Genomic DNA, 19984 nt, shown 5'->3' with positions numbered 1-19984 from the left:
ATTATTTTTAAATAAATTTATAATAAAATAATCAAAATTGCAGATTTAGTTTTAGTGTGAATTCAATTAACTAAATATTAACAGAACAAGCCCTCCCCCCCCCCTACTATAATTTCAAACAAACATCAACCAGCAATCAATATTAAATACGCCTTCATTCAATAAAATGAGGTTCAATAAAATGAGGCTTTTTTTCCTAATAACTTCATTTCCTTATACAGAGATATTCAAAAGAAACCTGTTGATTCTACTGACATTCCAGTTAAGAGAGGTTAATCAAACATTTAATGATCAAAAAAATTTTTTTAGTATAATTAAAATTTGTACTTTTTTTCCAAATAACTTCATTTCTTTATACAGAGATATTCAAAAGAAACCTGTTGATTCTACTGACATTCCAGTTAAGAGAGGCTAATCAAACATTTAATGATAAAATAAATTTTAGTATAATTAAGTTAAGTATAAGTAGTTTTTCTTCCAAATAAAAAAAAAACATTTAGGTAGATTTATAAAACATAATAAAAGCTAGAAACATTATATGCGTAAAATAAATACCAGTTATATGCCAACTGAAGAGACAGTCGTGCATGATCAGCAGTTTCAACAGTTATAATGTCTGTACAGAAATCAGGCCCAAGCAGTAAGCAGAGACTTTTAATCACATTTGGACGTTTTGGCTTGTCACCAGACAGACTCAGTTGAGTAAACTGTTCATCAGGGGACAGCATAACAAGATCAGGTCCAAAAACAACTCTGTAATATGTTTAAAAAAAATAACATAATTTAGTTAGATAAAATTTCTGCAGTGAGTAATAAATTCAAGGATCATTGATTTTGTCAAATAGTTAAAATTGAGGGAAGAGTAGTGCATAAGTAACTCCCATTAACTAGTTTGTGTAAGACAATGCAGTTAAGTTTGATGAAACTTCGTAAGATTACCTAGATTTTTTAGCCTTGTAATCATAGACTTGAACAGCAGCATTATGAGGAACTCTTAAGGTTACAGCACGAGCTCCTTCCTCATCAGACTTGCTTCTTGCTTTCATAGGAACAGCACCTTGTCTCATCATTTTCCAGCTTCCTCTATCACTTAAAGGATCCATACCTTGGTTAATCAGCTCTTCCACAAATGGTGGCAATTCCTTTACCCAAAGTTCTTCATCTTGTGTAAGCATATAAGTTGATCCAGATACTAAACGAACCTAGAAAAGGTATTTAAAACAATAAATTAACTGTTTCAATTTCTATCTATTAATATAAAGAAAAGGTAAAGCAATGTTTCATTTTTGCAAATAAATGTAACAGATATCCTACTCAAGCTCAGAAGAAAAAATCCTTTCTGATTTATAGGACAGTCAGGGATAATAGATTCAGAATTTTTAATATTGCAACTATTTTTATTTTAATAATTTTAGCACAATCTAAATAGTAGCAAAAAAGTACAATTTTATCTAAAACATATTTTTTGATATGAAATTAAAAAATTACATAAAATACTGAAGAAAAAAGTTGGAGTCAACAAAAGTCAATAGATGATACATAGCATTTTATACTAATATTTTTTTAAGTCGTACAAAGTTTGAAAAACAAATTACAAAATATTTCTCATTGAAAGTCGAAAATCTGATATGTCATATTTTTTATATATATATATATGTAATATACACAGTTCAGTCACATTAATGTGACCACCACCTACTTTCGGCGTCAACGTGAAATAACCAATCACAGAAGGCAGGGGGCAGCACATTACAGTGGAGGGTATATAAAGGATGCCCTAGGGCATCGGAAAGCATTTCAATCGTTAGCGTAATGCAGAAACGTAGCGATTTATCTGACGTCCAAATATATATATATTTTTATATATATATTAGTAAGCTGTTACTTAAAGAAAATGCTCGTTAACTCTGAAAAGCTTTATCAAAGACTATTCAAAGAGATTTTTTTTTCTCTTTAAATTGTATTTAATGTAAAAAGCACTTTTAGGAAAATAGAAATTTAGTATCAAAGAAATAACAAATACTGGTAAAATTTTTTTACTCACATGTCCTGTTTTTATATTTCTAACATAAATGCCTTCATTCTCATCTAAAGCGATGGAATATCTTTTAGTGACTATTTCGACTTCAGTAGGTGGGATGTATTCTGCTGGACCATTAATCATCCATCGATCTCCAGGCTTGCGATTGATAGCCTATATTTAAAATAAATTAATTACTTATTTTGTTCACTTAAATCAATCTTTATGTAGTGCTGAGAATATTTTATATCGATAGGATGTGACAAAACTTTGATATTACACATTAAGTGCATTAATAAAATATTCTAATCTTTCAGTTCTGCTTTAAACATCTGATATCTATCTTTAACTAAAATATTAAGGCTATTGCTTAAAAGCTAATATTCAATGAACATTGTAAACAATTATAAAAGTTGACATAGTTACTTACTCTGATATGAAAATAGCCCAATTTATTGCAAAAATATTAAATTTTGAGTACGGCAAAGTATTCATTGAAGGAAAAAATGCATTCTATTGTAACTAAAAAGATCAATAGTTTGAAAAATAGTAAAAACAATTTAATTCCTCTTACATTCTAATATAAGCAATATATAATTTAAGTAAAGAGGAAAAAACATGAAATGATTAAATAAAATTGAGACCTAAATAGACAGCATGTCTTATGTTTAAAGGACATGTTTTTTTAAGAAAAAAGGGGTAAAGAAAAAGTCATAAATTTAGTTTATTTCAAAACACAAATGAATTTTTAAAAAAACAAGTATTCAATATTGAAAATATTATTCATTCCAATTTACATCATGTATTTAAAAAATTTGCATTATCAACTGTCAAATAAATTTTTCAAAGCATTCTTAAATATGCAAATGAAAGTTTCTAAAAATATGTTATAATGAATTATATGTTATTTATTTCGAATCATTATATGAATTATAAGTTAATTATTTCGTAAAAAATACTGGTAATAAACGGAGAGTTGTGACCCAACATCTTGCAATGCTTTTTCATTCCTTCAATTACTACTATTTTTTGTGATAAGAGCTTCTATTTTTGCATAATCACATAAAATTGTAAGAAGTACTTCTTAAATATGATACGAATTAAATTTTTTCCGCATTTTTAAAATAAGCTTCAAAACATTAAAGTACATAAAGATTAACGCACAAAATTTACTAAAGCACGAAAAACAATGAGTCATGATAGCTCAGTAATTAAGACACAGAGCTGTTACAGTGAAAAACAGGGGTTCAATAACCAGAGGCATCTTAAAACCCAACCAGTTTCAGATTAATGGGTACCAACTTATCTGGAAAGTGAAGATGGTCGGTGTGCAATGCTGAAAACATTACCATCATAATGCCACCAGTCACGAAACTGTGGAGTCTTAACAGCCCTTATGCTATCGCTCACAATGGTCAATTAAGAGAGTGCTTTGCCTTTATAAGAATAAGAATGCTTTTATATTCAAGGTCTAACCAAATGAATTTACCACATTAGAAAAAGTTACATGAAAAGAGGTAATAAAAAAAAACATGAATTTTGAATTCGTAATTAGTGTTTTGGACATTCACAATCAGGACAAATTGATGCCTATCCATAAACTTAATTAAAAAAAAATAAGAAGAAACGTGATAGCCATGGAATATAGAAATGATACATAGAATGATAGAAATGAATAGATAGAAATGATAGCCATAAGAAAACTTAATTAAAAATGTGGATTTTGAAAAAGATTAGAAAAAAAAATTATAAATAAAAGATGCAAAAAAAAAAAAAAAAAAAAATGAGCCTAACAAAAAAAAAAAAAAAAGGAAATGAAGTTGCATATTGGTTTAAAATTAACCACAATTAAATGCTTAAAAAAATACATGCAAAAATAAATACAATTACATGCTTAAAAAATATATACAGTTGAACCTGTTTATCTCAAACCTCTTTATCTCTAAAACCACTATATCTCAAAAGAGAAATAAATAAATTCCCTATATTTAACTCCTTAAAATCAATGTATTTTCCATGTTTATGTCGAATTTTTTTTTTCTCTTCAAAAACCTCCGTTTCTCGAATTTCTAATAATAGAGTCCAAATGTCAAAACCCTCTTTATCAGTAAAACTTGTAGACAGAGATGAATTTCATGAACCCACAGGAAGTAGGGATGAACAGGTTGGGGTGTTTCTGGGAATTTCAATCACAACCCTGCACTTCCGTAACTAGAAAGGAATGCAATGATTCTGGCAGTAAGTGAGGGGTTAATGAGTAGTGACCACTAAGGGCTAGCTTTTCATCATAGATAAGAAAGCTAAGAATATAAATTCATTTTCATATCAAAATTGCAACTAATGGATCAAAGGATAATTAGAAGTTTTAAAGTGAACTATAAAAAACAGTTGGTATGCAAAGTTTGCCTGGAGAAATGTGTCTCTAAAAACTATCCATAATGGTTTTAAAAAGCTGGTTTTAAGAATAGCTGTGAAGATGATGAACAAGAGGTTGAAAGCGTCAGTAAAGAAGAAACTGTTGAGGCTGAAAATGCAGTGCCGGATTTGCCAGAATGGAATGTAACAAAATCTGGATTAAATGTGGACATTAATTTTGAAGATTTTAACAAGTGGACAACTGCCTGGTAACATATGGAACATTGACAGATGCAGAAATCATAGATAATGTCAAAGGAATATTAGATGACAAGGAAGATGCTGAAGATCATATTGATGAACCAAAAGTGAATGCAAAAGAGGTAGAAAAAGCTGTATAATTTTTATAAACTATTCTTGAATCCCAGAAAAATGTTGGCTGTGAGGGATTTACGCTCTTTCTAACCTTAAAAGAATAATCAAAACAAATAAGGTTATACATCAAAAATCTTTGATAAATTGTTTCCCATGTTAAATGTATGTTAAAAAATGTTATGTAAATAGATGTATGTGGTATAATTAATTTTAAAAAAATACCTATATTTTTCTACTAAAAACATTTAAAGCACTTTTAATAGAATTTCTTAATTAAATTAAAATTTTTTTAAAGTACCTGTATAACTCAAAACCTCTTTTATCTCAAATTTTTAGCCTTTCCCATGAGATTCGAGATAAACAAGTTCGATAATACAAACAAAACTTAATACAGAGTAGTTTACAAATTTATTACAATAAATTTTGATAATTATTATAATACAAAGTTTTGATAATTATTATTACACATCAATAAACATACCGGTGTTTCACTATTATCTAAAAATGCCTCTCTTGCTTTCAATACCAAACCCTCATTTTCACTCAAGACATGAACATCTTGAATACCAGATTCTAATCGCTCACCAGGTTTCATAAAAAAAGACTTTTCTCCCTAAAATAACAAATATAAAAATTAAAATTTTAAATAATAATATAATAACAAGAAAGGAAAATTTAATCCTTAAAGAAAACTTCCATTCCCACCGAGAGCGCATTTAGTTTTTTTGAGCTTGCATCATACTTGCAGGTTAAATGACTTATCAAAGATATGCTAACTGAGAAGGTAATTTGCAGCTCAAAGTGGAAAATATTCGTCAGCATCAATGTTTATGATGAAATATTGTAATAGCTTTCATAACATGGAAGAAAAATATTTTTTAAAAAGCAATATATTCTAATAAAGCTTCAATAAACTTTCTTGCTAAAAAATATTTTAGAAAATGGATAATTTTTGATAAAATCTTATAAATATAAATGCATCAAAGAATCGAAATTTTTTAGCAGTCACCTAATTATTGAAATACATTAAAATCCAGCATCAGAAAATTTCTCAGCATTTGTATCATTTTTCTTTCTTCCCCCCCCCCCTTTTTTTAAAAAAAAGTTTTTTTTTAAATATTAAAACGTAACAGAAAAAATGAATGCAATGAAATATTTTTATTGAGTACTTTTTAACTCAAACTTTCAAATTGGAAATTTGGGAAGGAAAAACATCTGGTTTATGAGATTACATAAATACCTGGATTGCATATCATTTCTAACTAAGCAGCACACAAGTATCTTACCTTTACTAATTTTTTCTTTCCCAATTGGGGTTTTCCATCCTCACCAATGGGATCAAGAATTACACAATACTGTCGATTAGAAAGTGTAGTTATATGAACTACTCCTACAACTTCTTCATACACACCAGGAATGAATGTTTCAGTATCCTCAAAGGTGATGAGCCACTCTTCACCATTTTTTCTAGTTTTATTAAATTCATCAACAAACGTCCTTTTGGCTCTAATGTGAACAGCTTCCTGTTAATGTAAAAAAATCAAACTTAATATATTTGATTATCAAGTTAAATTAAAACAGCTCAAAAATAATTGAAGGACAGTTTTAAAGTTTTATTTAGGACCGGTGTAACAGTTTTTTAAAATACTAAACTTTTGTATGAATTGCATCTGAAATTGAAGTAACAATATAGTTTTAAATGTAATCTAACTTCAAAATAATTTGTTTATTTATTCAGTTTAATGCTATTTAAATTTAAAATGTGATGGAAAATGAGACTATAATTCGACTATAATTCGGAACATGTAACTATAATTCGAAACATGTTATTGTAATCAAGAAAAAATGTTAGCTTTTAAATAACATACACTTGTTTCATGAATAGGATCCAACAAATTTTGTGAATATGTGAAAAACTACATAATTTACAATTGCCCTGCATTATCACCAAATGTCCGCATAGATTTTCCCCTCTTAAAACAACTGCATTCACCAGATAAACTTGTCTTTATGTGTTTTTTTGCAATGCAACTTTATCTATTTTCAATCTAAGAATATTTTTAGTAGTTTATCCTTGACTATCCTAGGAAAATTAATTCAAAACTTACTATACTAATTAAGCAACACTGTAATTGAAACAAGCAACATCAAAATTTGTATTTTCAGTTATATTTGTTTTTTTGGTCATCCACAACCTATTTGCATAATTTTAAAAAGTTGTTACATACTAATTTTTAAAACTTTCCAATTTATAAGGTTTTACTCTTGTATAATTTAAAAAAATTACAACACAAACAAAATCAGTGTAGAATTAGTATAAAATCAAAAAATTATTCAGTTTAATAAGATTATTTAAATTACCCAAAAATTATATCTCAACATTGTGCCAGTAATAATGCAAACCACTAATTGATTTTTTAAAATTACATAACTAAAATTTGAAAACAAATATTAATAATACCTGAATTTTAAAGCATTTATTAAGTCACTATCTCTTCAATAAATCATACACCCTACCTTTTCCGTAAGAACATAGGCATCAACGACATCTACAATTTCTTCATAAGCACCTGGAAGATATGCACCCGTTTTTTTTACAATCCATTCTTCCCCAGCCACTCTGCTTTTGCCTTCTCGATCTTTAGTTTCAGTTTTGGCTTTCAATCTCAAAGCTTGGTTAGGTTTTATAACAGTTGCAGAAACAGTTCTAACAATTTCAACTTCTTTACGAGGAACAAAAGTACCTGATAAAAGAAAAAAGCTAAATTAGGAAGACAACTAACATATCCAACAAATAAATAATTACATAATAAACAAAAAAAAAACAGTATAGTGCGAGAATAAGAACTTAGGAAGAAAATTAGAGGGTGCTGGAAAGGGCAGTACAAATGTCTTGTTAACAAGATTTTGAGTAAGTAAAAAATTTAGAATTTAGATTTGAGGAATTTCAAAAAAGTTGGCGGAATATAAATTATTAATTTGTGCAAGTCAGCAAATCAACGGTCTTGGCAGTTGCGGAACTCCACGAATTAGCGGAAGAATCGCATGCCTGAAAGATGCAATATGAAAAATTAGTCTTGAATTTGCATTGATCTAAAATAAAGGTCAGTTAAAAAAACCTCAGGAAAAATATCCCCAAAACAAATCTGACTAGAGAAAAAAAACTATACAAATTTCAATGAGATAATTCTTCTACAACCTTGCTCTTCCTCGCACCAAAAAAAAAATTACAGCCTCACAAGAAGGCAAAAAAGAGCTAAACAATATGTATTTTACAGCTAATAAAAAACCAACTTTAATAACTTAAATATAATTAAATATATTAACAGCATAAAATATATTAACATTAAAAACTTACCAGGGCCTTCAAACAGCCATTCATCTCCAGCAACTCTCTTAACTCCAGCTTCTTCAAAATCACGGTTGGCTTTCAACAACAGAGCACTATTTGCATGAACAACTGTCAAAGGTTCAACATCCTGAAAACAAAATAAAATTAGTGAAATATAAATCAAATAATGAACAAAGCTGACAAAAAGTGAAAAAAAAATTCATTACAAGTTACAGAGTGTAGAAAAATAAATCGCAACTTAATTCATTTTAAATTATATTCTTCAAGAGAAAAAAAATAAAACAGAATTTTTAAGTTATATTAAAAAGGAAGATAAACAAAAGAAATAAATAATGATATATGTACTTTGGCACCATTAACTAAGGAACAATTTTAGACGATCAATGAAAATAACAGTTCCTAGATCTAGCCAAAAACAAGTATATTACAGTTTAAGCTTCTTGGAACAAGATTTTAAAGAAACAGAAACCTCGAGCACAGATTTTCCAGGCCTTATCTGCTCAAATTTCCCACGCCCATTCCAATATCATAACTAACGTATAATTTGATAGAATTAAAAACTTTACTTACACGGAATAACACTTCACCAGGATACAAAGGGAAAGGCTCTTGTTCAAGGCGCACCTCTAAATCAGCATGTCGCAATTTTGTCTGACCACTAATATCATAAATCAAAGCATTTTCTGCATTTCGAACCACAGGATTGCAGATAATACAGTAATGGCAAGGAGGGATAATAATCATTTTTCGAGGTTCCAACACCACACTAGTAAATAAACAAATACAAAATATATTAAAACACAATATATACAAGATATTTTCGAACAATTAATATTAAGTGAAAGATTATGGCTAATCATAATGGTGCCAAAGAATCCAAATGTGGCAAATAATAATTTAAAATTATTTCAGTTTAGATGTTTAACTGCAACCTCTGTAAGGAAACTTTTATTATTCCAACATTAAATCGGGGGTGCATAACTTTTTTTTTGATGAAAAAGTAATTTAGGCTTTTAAAAACCATAATGAATTAAATTTTTATATCATTAATAAATCATTCCTAAGTATAAAAAAAAGAAAAAAAAATTGCCTTAAAACACAAAATACAGTGCATAAAATAAGAAAATGAACATCCTGAATAACTTTTGATTTAATCATTGGGTTTTAAAAGACAAGGACTCATTCTTAGTGGTTCGAGAACTTACCCTTAACTATGTTAACTTTTGCAAACAGATTCGGATTTTCGACTCTTAAAATATGGAAGGTAGCCGCAATCTGGAAATTATGGTCCCAATAACTTAGTCAGGAGAGGGATCGAAAACTTGGACCCCTTAGCATTAATTTTATTTAATGCATATTTCACCATATCAACTTTTTTGGGAATCAAAAATTTTTCACACATATTTGTAAATTTTGTTTATCCAAAGATAATTTAATGCAAAAATCAATTTTTAATAATTAAACTTGAGAAAAATTTTTGTTGTTGCATTCATACAAATACTTGATCTTACCTAATTCGAGTGTAGGGATTTCATACCTGAAATTAGATTTGCTCCTAAAGCTGCAATTTTGTTAAATAACATTTTTAGTCAAATTTTCGTTGAAATGTACAAATTACAAGCATTACATATAACAGAGGGTCGCATAAATGTTGAAACAAATTTTTAGGAAAATTAGGGAACATCACTAGGATTAAAACTGCATATGAGCCCTAACTCTGAAATGTCGTATGCAGTTAAGAGAGCTTTCCTATTATGACATGTTCAGAAGCACAAGAAACATTTCATAATAGGGAAGCGCCCTTATTATGAGCTGTGTCTAGCAGAGTATGATGACATTTCTCGGCATGAATTCTTACGCAGTTTTAATTGTGATATTGTGTTTTAACTCCCCTAAGAGTTTGTTGCGACATTTATGCGGCCGTCACTACATATTATGTTTTTTAACTGGTACATTTCGACAAAAAATAGATTAAAAATATCGTTTAAACAAACTGCAGCTTTGTCGGAGAAACTGATTGCTGATTTGAAATCAGAAATGTAAAAATATCCAAGATCTATAAAAAAAATCTGAGAATCATACAAACATTTGTACCCAATTGTTTTATTTTTTATTACTATTTCATTTAATATTAATAAAAAAATGTAATTTCATATGACAAAATTAAAAATTTGAACAAAATCAGTTGGTTCCTGCGAAACCTAATTTAAAAAAATTGTATATTTAAAATTATATTTCTCAGGAGCTACTCAATCGATGTCGTTCAAATTTTGGATTTTGCCACAAATTTACATTCACACACAATTACCACACAATTTACATTCTTTAAAATGATTATTATTAAATCAAATAGACTTTTTTTTTGTTGTAAAAAGGTGTATTTGAAAGTATATGAAGATCCACTCACTAGATCAAAAGCTATATCGGGTGGGTTTCTTTGTGTACTGAACATATGCATGTAATTTTAACAGCACGGCACCAGATCATCAATGAAGCTTTAAACTTTTTCTATAGTGATCGATGCAACATGCACTTAAGGTTTTATTAGATACTTTCAAAAGATTCACACGTATGAATTTCTGAACACTGCCAGTTTCCTTTTAATGACTCAGTATAAAGATGTTTTGATTACTTCGTATGCTATGATTTTATAACTAATGTTAAGCAATTATCCAAATCTATTTAAAAACTTTTGTACGAATAGATAAAGGAGAAAGAGCTGATATTTTATTTAAGATTTAAGAAAAAGGGCACTTAATGCTTTTAATGTCTTTAAAAGCAACTAAATCTAAACAGCAAAAAGATTTAAAATACCAATAATAATGTTGAAACAGAAGAAATAATTTTCTTTACCGTTCGTTCTCTTGCCGCACATATGTCTTTGGACCTGCTTCAACTCTAGTGACATTTGCAGTCTGATCCAATACATGCATATACATGTACGGAGGTATGCGATAAATGCTCTTATCATTGCCCTGACTTGCAGGGACACCACTTTTATCACTCGGCATTATTCCTATGGAAATAGATAACATCAGAAATAGAATTATAACAACTGTTTTAAAAACATTACTTTTAAATTAAAGTGAAAAGTTACAACCTTAATTTCTAAGAGCAACATTAAGACAGTAAATTGACTAGACTTGATAAAGCAAAAAGTAAAATTAAATTGAAAGACTAAAATGTTTTTGTTATATTAACTTCAGAGAGGTCATATAAAAGTATGATTGTTAGTATATATCTATATGCAGGAAATACTTTACAAGTCACTAAACAAAATAAAGTCACATCAAAGAATTACAAAATCAGCCAATTAAAAAAAAAGTTTCTCTTTCAAAAAGTATAATAAATTTAATTTAACTTGCATTCATAAATATTTTCTAGGTAATAGATCCCCAATCAAAAAAGGTATGTCAAAACAAAGAACGAATTCAACCAAATTCACAATAATTGTAAATATTTTTGATTAAATAACTGTAAAAAATATTATTAATGAAGATTAAAGAAAAGTATGATTATTTTTCTTGTATTCGAAAAAAAAATAATTTGTCTAGGCTATATATGGTCCCTAATAAAGCCAAAACTAAGATCAAACACTACCAAATATGCAAAATACATAATTATTTTTTATTCAATAATTACAGTAAAATTAATTAAAATAACATCAAATTAAAATATAATCATTCATTTTGTATTCAGGAAAAAAAAATTTAAATAATGGACCCCAAATAAAAACAATTTTAGGCCAAAAAAATACATAAAATTTCCCCCAACAGCAAAAGTAAATAAACAATATTAATTAATAAAAATTAAAATTTTTTAATTTAAATAGGAATAATCATTAAAAAATGTATTTAAACAAAAATAAATTTGGAAAAAAGAAAACATTACAACTATTTTTTATTTTAATTCTTTTTCAAATTTATAAGGAAAAATATAAATTATTTTCCTCCATTAAAAATTAATTCAAGGGAATAATTAAGAATACGAGAAAGGAAAACAATTACATCACAGTTATATAACACCCAACTCCACAGGAACTAATTAGCAAAGAAAACTTAACTGTCCAAAGGAACAAGCAAGATATAAGATAATACCTGAAGACAAAATTTCAAAACAAAACATGATTTGCACCTGTTCATTAAACAGAGAAGATTTCACATTTTACTCCAACTGAATTTAAAAATTATTAAGGGATTAACTTAATAAAGAATAAACACATTGGCACAAATGTTTCAGTTTACTTTTTGTCAATGATTTAAAGAGAAAATAAAAATTTTCAATTATAACTTTTATTTTTCGTCTGACTTAACTCTTTACTCTCACATTAAAAATGATGGGAAAGTGTACCCTTCCCGGAAACAAACGTCCGGATATAGGATTTATCATATTTTCCTTTGTTTCATGAAGTTATCTTTATAATTGCCGCCGACTCTTCGCCAACTTGCCGTGGTTATGATAATATCCCTTAAATTTTGTTTCCGAAAATTTTCTCAGAGTATGCTTCTCACTGTCATAACTCTACTAATTAAATATTTTGAAACTTTACACATTTCTAGAAATTAAAGAACATTCTGATTTTAAAATATTGTCATTAGGATTGGAGTTATCTTATGCCAAATTGGATGTCCACTTACTCTAATGACTGAAGATAAAAATGACCTGTTTTTTATTCCCTTGAAATTTTGAGTTAGTTTCAGTGTTATACAATTAGTTACAATTTTCATGTGTTGTTTTAGAATCCCGTGAGGTCAAGAAAAAATTCGTATTTTTTCCAATCTTTTGGACAACCTGTGCAAAATTTCCTTTAATTTAAAAAAAAAAAATGGAATTCATATTTTTGTTGGTAATGCCGATATTAACTGACGAAACGGTTACGAGTTATAAAAATATTAGAGGGTTATAATTTATTTTTTTCCTGTGATAGCCTTCCCGATTCTATTTAAATTAATAATTTTTGCGACATAGTTTTTCAAAAATGTAATGCACTTTCACGATTAAATGTAAAAATAAATATTTTTATAACGAAAAACTTTATAAATGACTGCGTGCTAGTAAAAAGCCTCATACCATCACTTCATTTATATTGCCAGATACTTATTTTCCCTTTGCGATGTATCTCATACGTCTGCTATTGTTTAGTTTTGGTTCTATTATTCATTATTTAGCAAATAAGGAGATCACATAATATTCTCTATTTACGGATGCTTTATTTTTCTAATAAATATAACTAGAAACTAATAACACTATAATTAATCATTTTTTTAAAATTATTGCTAAGTAATCAGAGAGCTAATACTGATTGATCATTATTTGTATTTTATGCTAAGAAAAGTTATATAATTATTTTCTAAGCTGTTTGAATGTTGAATGATAATTTTTAAAAAGGTAACAAGCTTACAATAAAAATTATAAAGAAAAATATGTATACCTAGAAATCTTGTTAAGTCAGGAGGAATTTCTTTGCCAGTATGGCAGAAAATAGAAGTTCAGATGGAAAATTTTATGAAGTGCTTTACGATTATAGCTTAATCGATCAATCCTATGACTTTACTTGCCCAGAAAATAAAAATATAATACACAGTCAATGTCCATCACTAGTTACTGTTCCAGGATTTTGCTTCCAAGGAAAAACGCAACAAAACAAAACAGCTTACATTAATATTTGTCACTCTCTCGAATTACCAAATTGCAATGTTTATAATTCAAAAATTCATACTAGTCGTGGAGATGAATCGATTCTAAGATTTAATTTATATTTAGATGATGAACGTGTAGATAGAGATGAAAATGGTAAAATTTGCATATGCTATGATACAATAATTCAAACAGAATTTATGGACTCTATACTTTCTCACAGTCACCGTGATCAAAGACTTAATTTCCTATATCAAACAGCATGTAAAGCTATTTATGATAGGTATAACATTAAATTAGAAAAAGAATTTGAATTGTTAAAGAAGTTTTATCATGGGACTATGCCAGAATCTTTGAGAAATGTATACAAACGATTAGGTGTTCTGTCCAAATCAGAAGAAGGAAATAATAAAGAGCCATACTTCTCTGATCCTTTCACCATAAATACAACAATAAGGAAATTTCATACAGAACGCAAGCCAGAATTTGACATTAAAAATCCTTCAATTGAATACGAGATCCGACAATTTCCTGCTGAAGGAGAATTTAAAGGTTTCATGTTGCAAGTAGTTTTGCCATATTTTTCCTTTTTAGATCCTAGAGATGTTAAAGTATTTGCTTCTCGAAAGAAGCTATTTATTAGAGAAAATAAAACAAATCACCAATTTTATTTTTATCTTCCTAATGCAATATCAGTTATGGATTGTAGGATACATTATCATGAAGGTAAAATAACAATATATTTACCTCGTGCCAATCCTTCATCAATTTTTACACTTGGACAATATCGTAGAAGACCAGATCCACCAAGAATTATTTCACCTCATGAAGCTCCACGAAGTCAGACACCTATGCAACAATTAAGACCTCATCATGAGCAAAATGCTACTGAAACTACTAATTCGCAGATTGTTGCAGCACAAATTTCTCACCATCAAACAGCCCCTCCCCCTCAAATGTCACCTCGTCAACAATATCCACCTCATTATAAACCTAACTATCCTAATATAGATAATCATCAAACAAATGCTCCCCACATGAATCAAGGACATGCAATGGCTCCTCATTTCCCACCAACGTCACAGAGAAGTCATTTTCAGTCTAATACATCACATATGAGCCAACACCAAGAAAATATAGCTCAGATGCCTCGTCATCATGCAGTTCATTACCAGATGCCTCCTTCTCAGAATTCACAACATATGCCATCACAAATGAATCACCCTCAAATGACTTCTCGACCCAATCATCTTCAACCATTGCCCTCACAGATGCCCCATAATCGTGTTAATCCTCATTACATGAATCGTTATCCACCAAATGTGCAGATGATGGAACGACATCAAGGCAATGCCCCTCCAGTCAATCGACAGCAAGCCAGTCACCATCACATGGGGTATCCTCAAATGGATTCCACCCAAATGAACCATCACCAATCGACTCCTCCTCGAATGGAGCATCGTCAAAATATTCCTCCACAAATAGCTCACCACCAAGCATCCCCAGCTCAAATGAATCAACTTCAGATGGCATCATCTCATTTGGCACAGCTTCAAACTGTACTTTCTCGACAAGTTCATTTACAAGAAGCTCCTTCCCTGTTGGCTCGGCTGCAAGCTACTCTTTCCCAAGTTGAAAACCTCAAAGCTAACTCAATACAGCAGGCTGACCCCTCACAATGTGCATTGCAAAAACAAGATATTGAAACTGAACCCCAGAAACCTCCTCTTCAAAATACAAACCAAGAAAAAGATTCAGTTCAAAACAACTCTATGCAAATAGCTGATCTTCAAGCAGCTCTAAATGAAATTTCTGATCTTCAAAAGGCTCTTCTTGAAGCAGCCAATTTTCAAGTAGCCAACCTTCAAGCTGCAATTCTCCATATCACTACACCACAAAGGGAAGATTCTCAGAATCTTCCTCCAACACCTGTAGAACAACAAATAACTAATCCTGAAACTCCACATTCTCAACCTACTACAGAAAGTGATAATCTTCAAACTAATTTTCAACAATCCCCATACCCACAGCCTGCCTCTACAGCTGTAAATACTCCAACACCTGCTTCTTCACCTTAAAAGACATATTTTATGCTTATTCTAGATTATATCTACTTTTTTTTACATAAATGTTCAAGATGAATATTTAATAAATTTGTTATGTATTGAAAATCAATGAAAAAGCATGTCATTCAAGGCTAGATAAAGATTGTCTTGCTGGTATAATGAGAACATAAACAGTAATAAAAATTACTGTAAATATTTTTTAGAAAGATATAATAATCCCCGGAGCATACTACATCCAGCCAATATAAATTTTAAAAAAAAAAATATTTATTCCATCTGCAAAATGATGAATTATTTTTTTTTAACTCTTAAAAGTAAATCTGAGTTTTAACTGAAATTTTTTTATTATGCAATTAAAATTTTAATAAAAGAAAATTAATGAAAAGTAGATTTTAGTCAAAATCATACAACAAATGTTAATAATTACTTTCCTTAATCAGCAAGATATATTAAATACCAAAATAAATCTTAACACAAAATAAAAAACATGTAGTGCATTTTAATAAGATATTTTGGAATTTGCTTACAAAATAAACAATTCATTAAGCAATGAAAAAAATTCCTTATTCACAATGGCATGCTTTAAATAAAAGTTAAGAAATATCATTTTCAAAATTATTTATTTTAAAAAAATCAATTATCTTTATTTAAAACTTACATTATAGCTATAAAAATCATCTAAGGAAAATTCTATGGTGCTCTCTCATTACTGCAAGAAATGTATGTTTAACACTTATTTTTTTCTTATCAATCATTCATGTTGAAATAAATTCTTGAATTTTTAACTATTTTTTTCCCATATTCTAACAAAAAATTTTTTCCCTTATCGTTCGTATAATAAATTATAAAAATACTAAAACATAATTAACATACATTAATGAACATTAGCTGCCAAATTCAAAGATTTTTAATTTACAAGCTTCAAACTAGCATGCAATGAATGACAAATTTCAATCAACTACAATAACTATAATATCTTGATTTTTTTTCTTCTTCAGTTTCATTGGTCACTCTAGACTGGAAAAATGAAATAAGCGAACAAAGCAGTATTAAAAGAATTGCACAAGCAGTTTTCTAGGCGATGAACGCTAATGAGCAAACTATGGAACTTATAAAAATTAGTGATTTAGTTATTATTCGTTAAATAGTTGATACGAGATGTAATTATTTGGTAAATATTATTTCTACTTTTCTGTTATTATCGATGATTTTGAAACATAAATATTGGGCACATTCTTCAAAGAATCTGATTTTAAGAAACAAAAGTCCTGCATGAACAATTTTATATACATGGGAAAAAACCTTTTTTTCTGCAAACTCCATCACTCAGATTAATTATTTAATAAGTTTAGATTGAGTAATTATTTAGTTAGTTTAATTGATTAATTATTTAGTAAATAGTAATTATATTTTTTTAAAAATTAACTCTTTTATATTATATTCATTTATATGAAAAAAATAAAATGTTTGCAAATAAATTACATTGATACATATATTATATACATGGGTAACGAAAACAGACTTTCTCTAAGTCAGACATCTTGCTTTGAGAAAGTTAAGTAAATGCAATTTAAAAAATTAATTAACAAAAATAAAAAATTCAAAACTTGAAATATTAAATCAGTCAAAATTTGTTTCCGAACACATTATTTTTCCAAAAAATATTTTTGAAGTAAAAATGATCAACTATTCAAAATAAAAGTTTATTAATATTTATATATAAAAAAAGTTCATAAATTATATGAAAAAAATAATTATTTAGTTAATAGTAATTATATTTTCTCTAAATTAAATCTGGCATACTGGTGTGCATTATATTTAATCTGGTGTGCATTATATTTAAAACTTACTTTTCATTTCAGGAAAATGTTTGGTGAATTTCACATAAAATTAGCTGAAACATTAAATATGATTTTAGTATTTTTGTTGTTATAAATTAAACAGATTTTATTTTAAGATGAGACACTTATGCTGAATGTTTCATTCTATTAAATTTAAATGAACTTTAATAAATGCTATTCAAGTTAGTGATTTATCTTGCTACTTTAGAAACAAGACTTCACTGACGATTATTACGATTGACGTGTAGTGATGAGATTCAGTCATTTCGAACGAATACTTGAAAGTAAAAAATAAATATTTTAGAAAATTTAAATTTGAAATGTATTTAAACCTTAAAATTCATAAAAAGTTATTAATTTTAGTTCCTAATATTTCTCGCCTGTTATTCAATTTCTTTTAAAAATGTTAAAAAGTTATTTAAGTGTATTAGAATTTGAATCTCATCACTGCATAACATGTACTATTATACCATAAATAAAAAATAAATCAATAATCATATTTTAAAACATTTATTTACTATCTGATTGAACTCATGAAGACTAAAATTAGAAAATTTATTTCAATTTAGGAATAAGAGGACAAAAGTTAAAACTATTCATGCAATCATACACTTTACTCATATTAAACTGAAGAAAGAAGATTAGGAGTGGAATCGAAGGTCATTATATCACTGGGGGAAAAATGAAGGTGGCACCCTCGTTTTCATGGGAAAACAGAGATTGTTTCTTTCCGAGGGTAAGGTGTTAAACCTGTTACACCTTTCCCTTGACCTTCAATCTCTTTCCTTAGGAATTGTTAGTCTTCTTGAATAAAGTGTTCCTAAATGTGTCCATAAATTCCTAATTCAGCCACATTGATTAGGAATTTATGCATGGGGAGAAACAAGGGAAAAAATCAGCAGTGTACTTCTCTACAAATACGGAGGTTACTTAAAGTAAAAAATAAGAACGAAAATGCTTGGAAAGAAAATATTGAAAAGTATGAGTATTTCTCCACTAAAAGAATTTTTTTCTTAATGTTGAACAAGTTATAAGTTTTTTAATCTTTTGCTTACTAAATAGCTTAAAATGTTCCTATTTGTCTGAAATATTGAAAGGGGGGCTTTTTAGAGGTTTCTAAAATTTGAGAGTGATATATATTGATAGTCCCCAATGTCGACACCCACTGCAAACCAAGTGAGTAAATAATGAGATCAGAAGTTAAGTAGTTTTGTGAAATTGAAAATAGTTCATTTTCAAAAAGCTCCTCTTATTCAAGTGCTCTTCTGAGCCTAATAGTACCAATCTTAACATAGAATTGAACTACCACTACTTCTATTTTCAATTCGAACTTCTTTAATCTACATTTTAAAGTAAATATTCTATTTAACACAAAATGTCAAAGCCAAACATTTAACAAAACAAGCTGTTTAAATTAGAAAAAAATAATGTACCTTTAGTAACAGCAGCGTAACTCATGCAGTCTAATACGCTTTACGAATTAAGTGTGTAGTAATAGTAGTTACTGAATTATATACCTTAATGAAAATGAATTAAATTGCATTCGTTCATATGCCGGTTGCAACCCCAACAGCAACACGAGACACGCAATATTTTGATATCTTCAAATACGACACGCCTCCTTTCGATACGTGATATTGACTGACGTAATCAGAAAGCTGATTGGTTAAATATTTTTGAGCTTTGCGTGACAACTTTCCAACGCATTAGCGTGTGCGCAAAAATTCATTGTAGCGTTGTTCCTTTTATTTATTGTTACGTATGCATTCTTAAAATTGTGTTCTTATTAAAAAGACGGCTTATAATCCAATATCAAAATGAAAAACAGGTAGTACAAACTAAAGAATCACATTACAAAGATGCAAAAAATAATACGGGAGGATTCGAATCTGCTAGCTCCATGCTAGAGAGCTTGGTAGAGAAGTAGTGTTCCGCAAATGTAAAATTTTGGCATCTGTAAATAATGGAAACTTCAAATATTTCAAATAAAATACTGTTCACGCTTCGAGGTACGAGCATGGACTGATCGTTAAGACACGGTTCCCAGCAGATCACCGAAGTCAAGCATCACTGGCTGCGGTCAGTGTGCTGGTGGGTGACCACTTGGATCAGTCTGCGTAGGTAGAGCCTGACAAAGGCAGAGGCATACGGGACAGTTGTCCCGGGCCCCTCATCAGAGGGGGTCCCAAATTGAATAAAAAGTTTTTTTTTAGGTTTTCTTCTTTAATGAACATTTCTTAAACGAAATATCAGTACAGTGTAAAATCTGTCAGTTTTATGTTAACTATCGTACGAACACAAAAAAAATTTATATTTCGTAAATCCATGGCTTTCTAGG

The 19984-nt window shown here is 28.8% G+C and overlaps 2 protein-coding genes across 5 annotated transcripts in view; one reads left to right on the top strand and one right to left on the bottom strand.

Moving 5' to 3' along the window:
* The window catches only part of LOC107443151 (major vault protein), a 32937-nt gene extending 13643 nt beyond the window's left edge, over window positions 1–19294 (bottom strand). Inside the window, exons 1-11 of one of the 4 annotated variants that reach the window (XM_016056920.5) lie at window positions 19080–19230; window positions 17656–17699; window positions 10956–11118; window positions 8673–8868; window positions 8109–8229; window positions 7268–7494; window positions 6037–6273; window positions 5232–5363; window positions 2045–2194; window positions 940–1202; window positions 556–753 (exon numbers count right to left, since the gene is read on the bottom strand). In XM_016056920.5, the coding sequence (XP_015912406.2) occupies window positions 556–753; window positions 940–1202; window positions 2045–2194; window positions 5232–5363; window positions 6037–6273; window positions 7268–7494; window positions 8109–8229; window positions 8673–8868; window positions 10956–11118; window positions 17656–17662 (1694 nt within the window). In that variant the 5' untranslated portion in view covers window positions 17663–17699; window positions 19080–19230. Of the gene's footprint in view, window positions 1–555; window positions 754–939; window positions 1203–2044; window positions 2195–5231; window positions 5364–6036; window positions 6274–7267; window positions 7495–8108; window positions 8230–8672; window positions 8869–10955; window positions 11119–12199; window positions 12978–17655; window positions 17700–19079 lie in introns of those variants that run through there. The other 3 variants (XM_016056919.5, XM_016056921.4, XM_043048389.3) reach the window with 3 other exon arrangements.
* On the top strand, window positions 13200–15921 carry LOC107443152 (uncharacterized). Its single transcript, XM_016056923.4, has one exon. The coding sequence runs from the start codon at window positions 13574–13576 to the stop codon at window positions 15815–15817; it is 2244 nt and encodes a 747-aa protein (XP_015912409.2). The 5' UTR covers window positions 13200–13573; the 3' UTR covers window positions 15818–15921.
* Window positions 19295–19984: the final 690 nt, after the last annotated feature.

The sequence above is a fragment of the Parasteatoda tepidariorum genome, chromosome 2 (genome assembly GCF_982258835.1).
Source record: "Parasteatoda tepidariorum strain Cologne lab strain chromosome 2, Ptep-v5.0, whole genome shotgun sequence".
Taxonomy (NCBI): Eukaryota; Metazoa; Arthropoda; class Arachnida; order Araneae; family Theridiidae; genus Parasteatoda; species Parasteatoda tepidariorum.
The sequence above is the reverse complement of the archived record's forward strand: the minus strand, read 5'-3'. Positions and strand labels throughout refer to the sequence as shown.

What these genes read in the sequence shown, in the direction of transcription:
- LOC107443152 (XM_016056923.4), top strand. Translation starts at nt 13,574, where the DNA reads ATGGCAGAAAATAGAAGTTCAGATGGAAAATTTTATGAAGTGCTTTAC.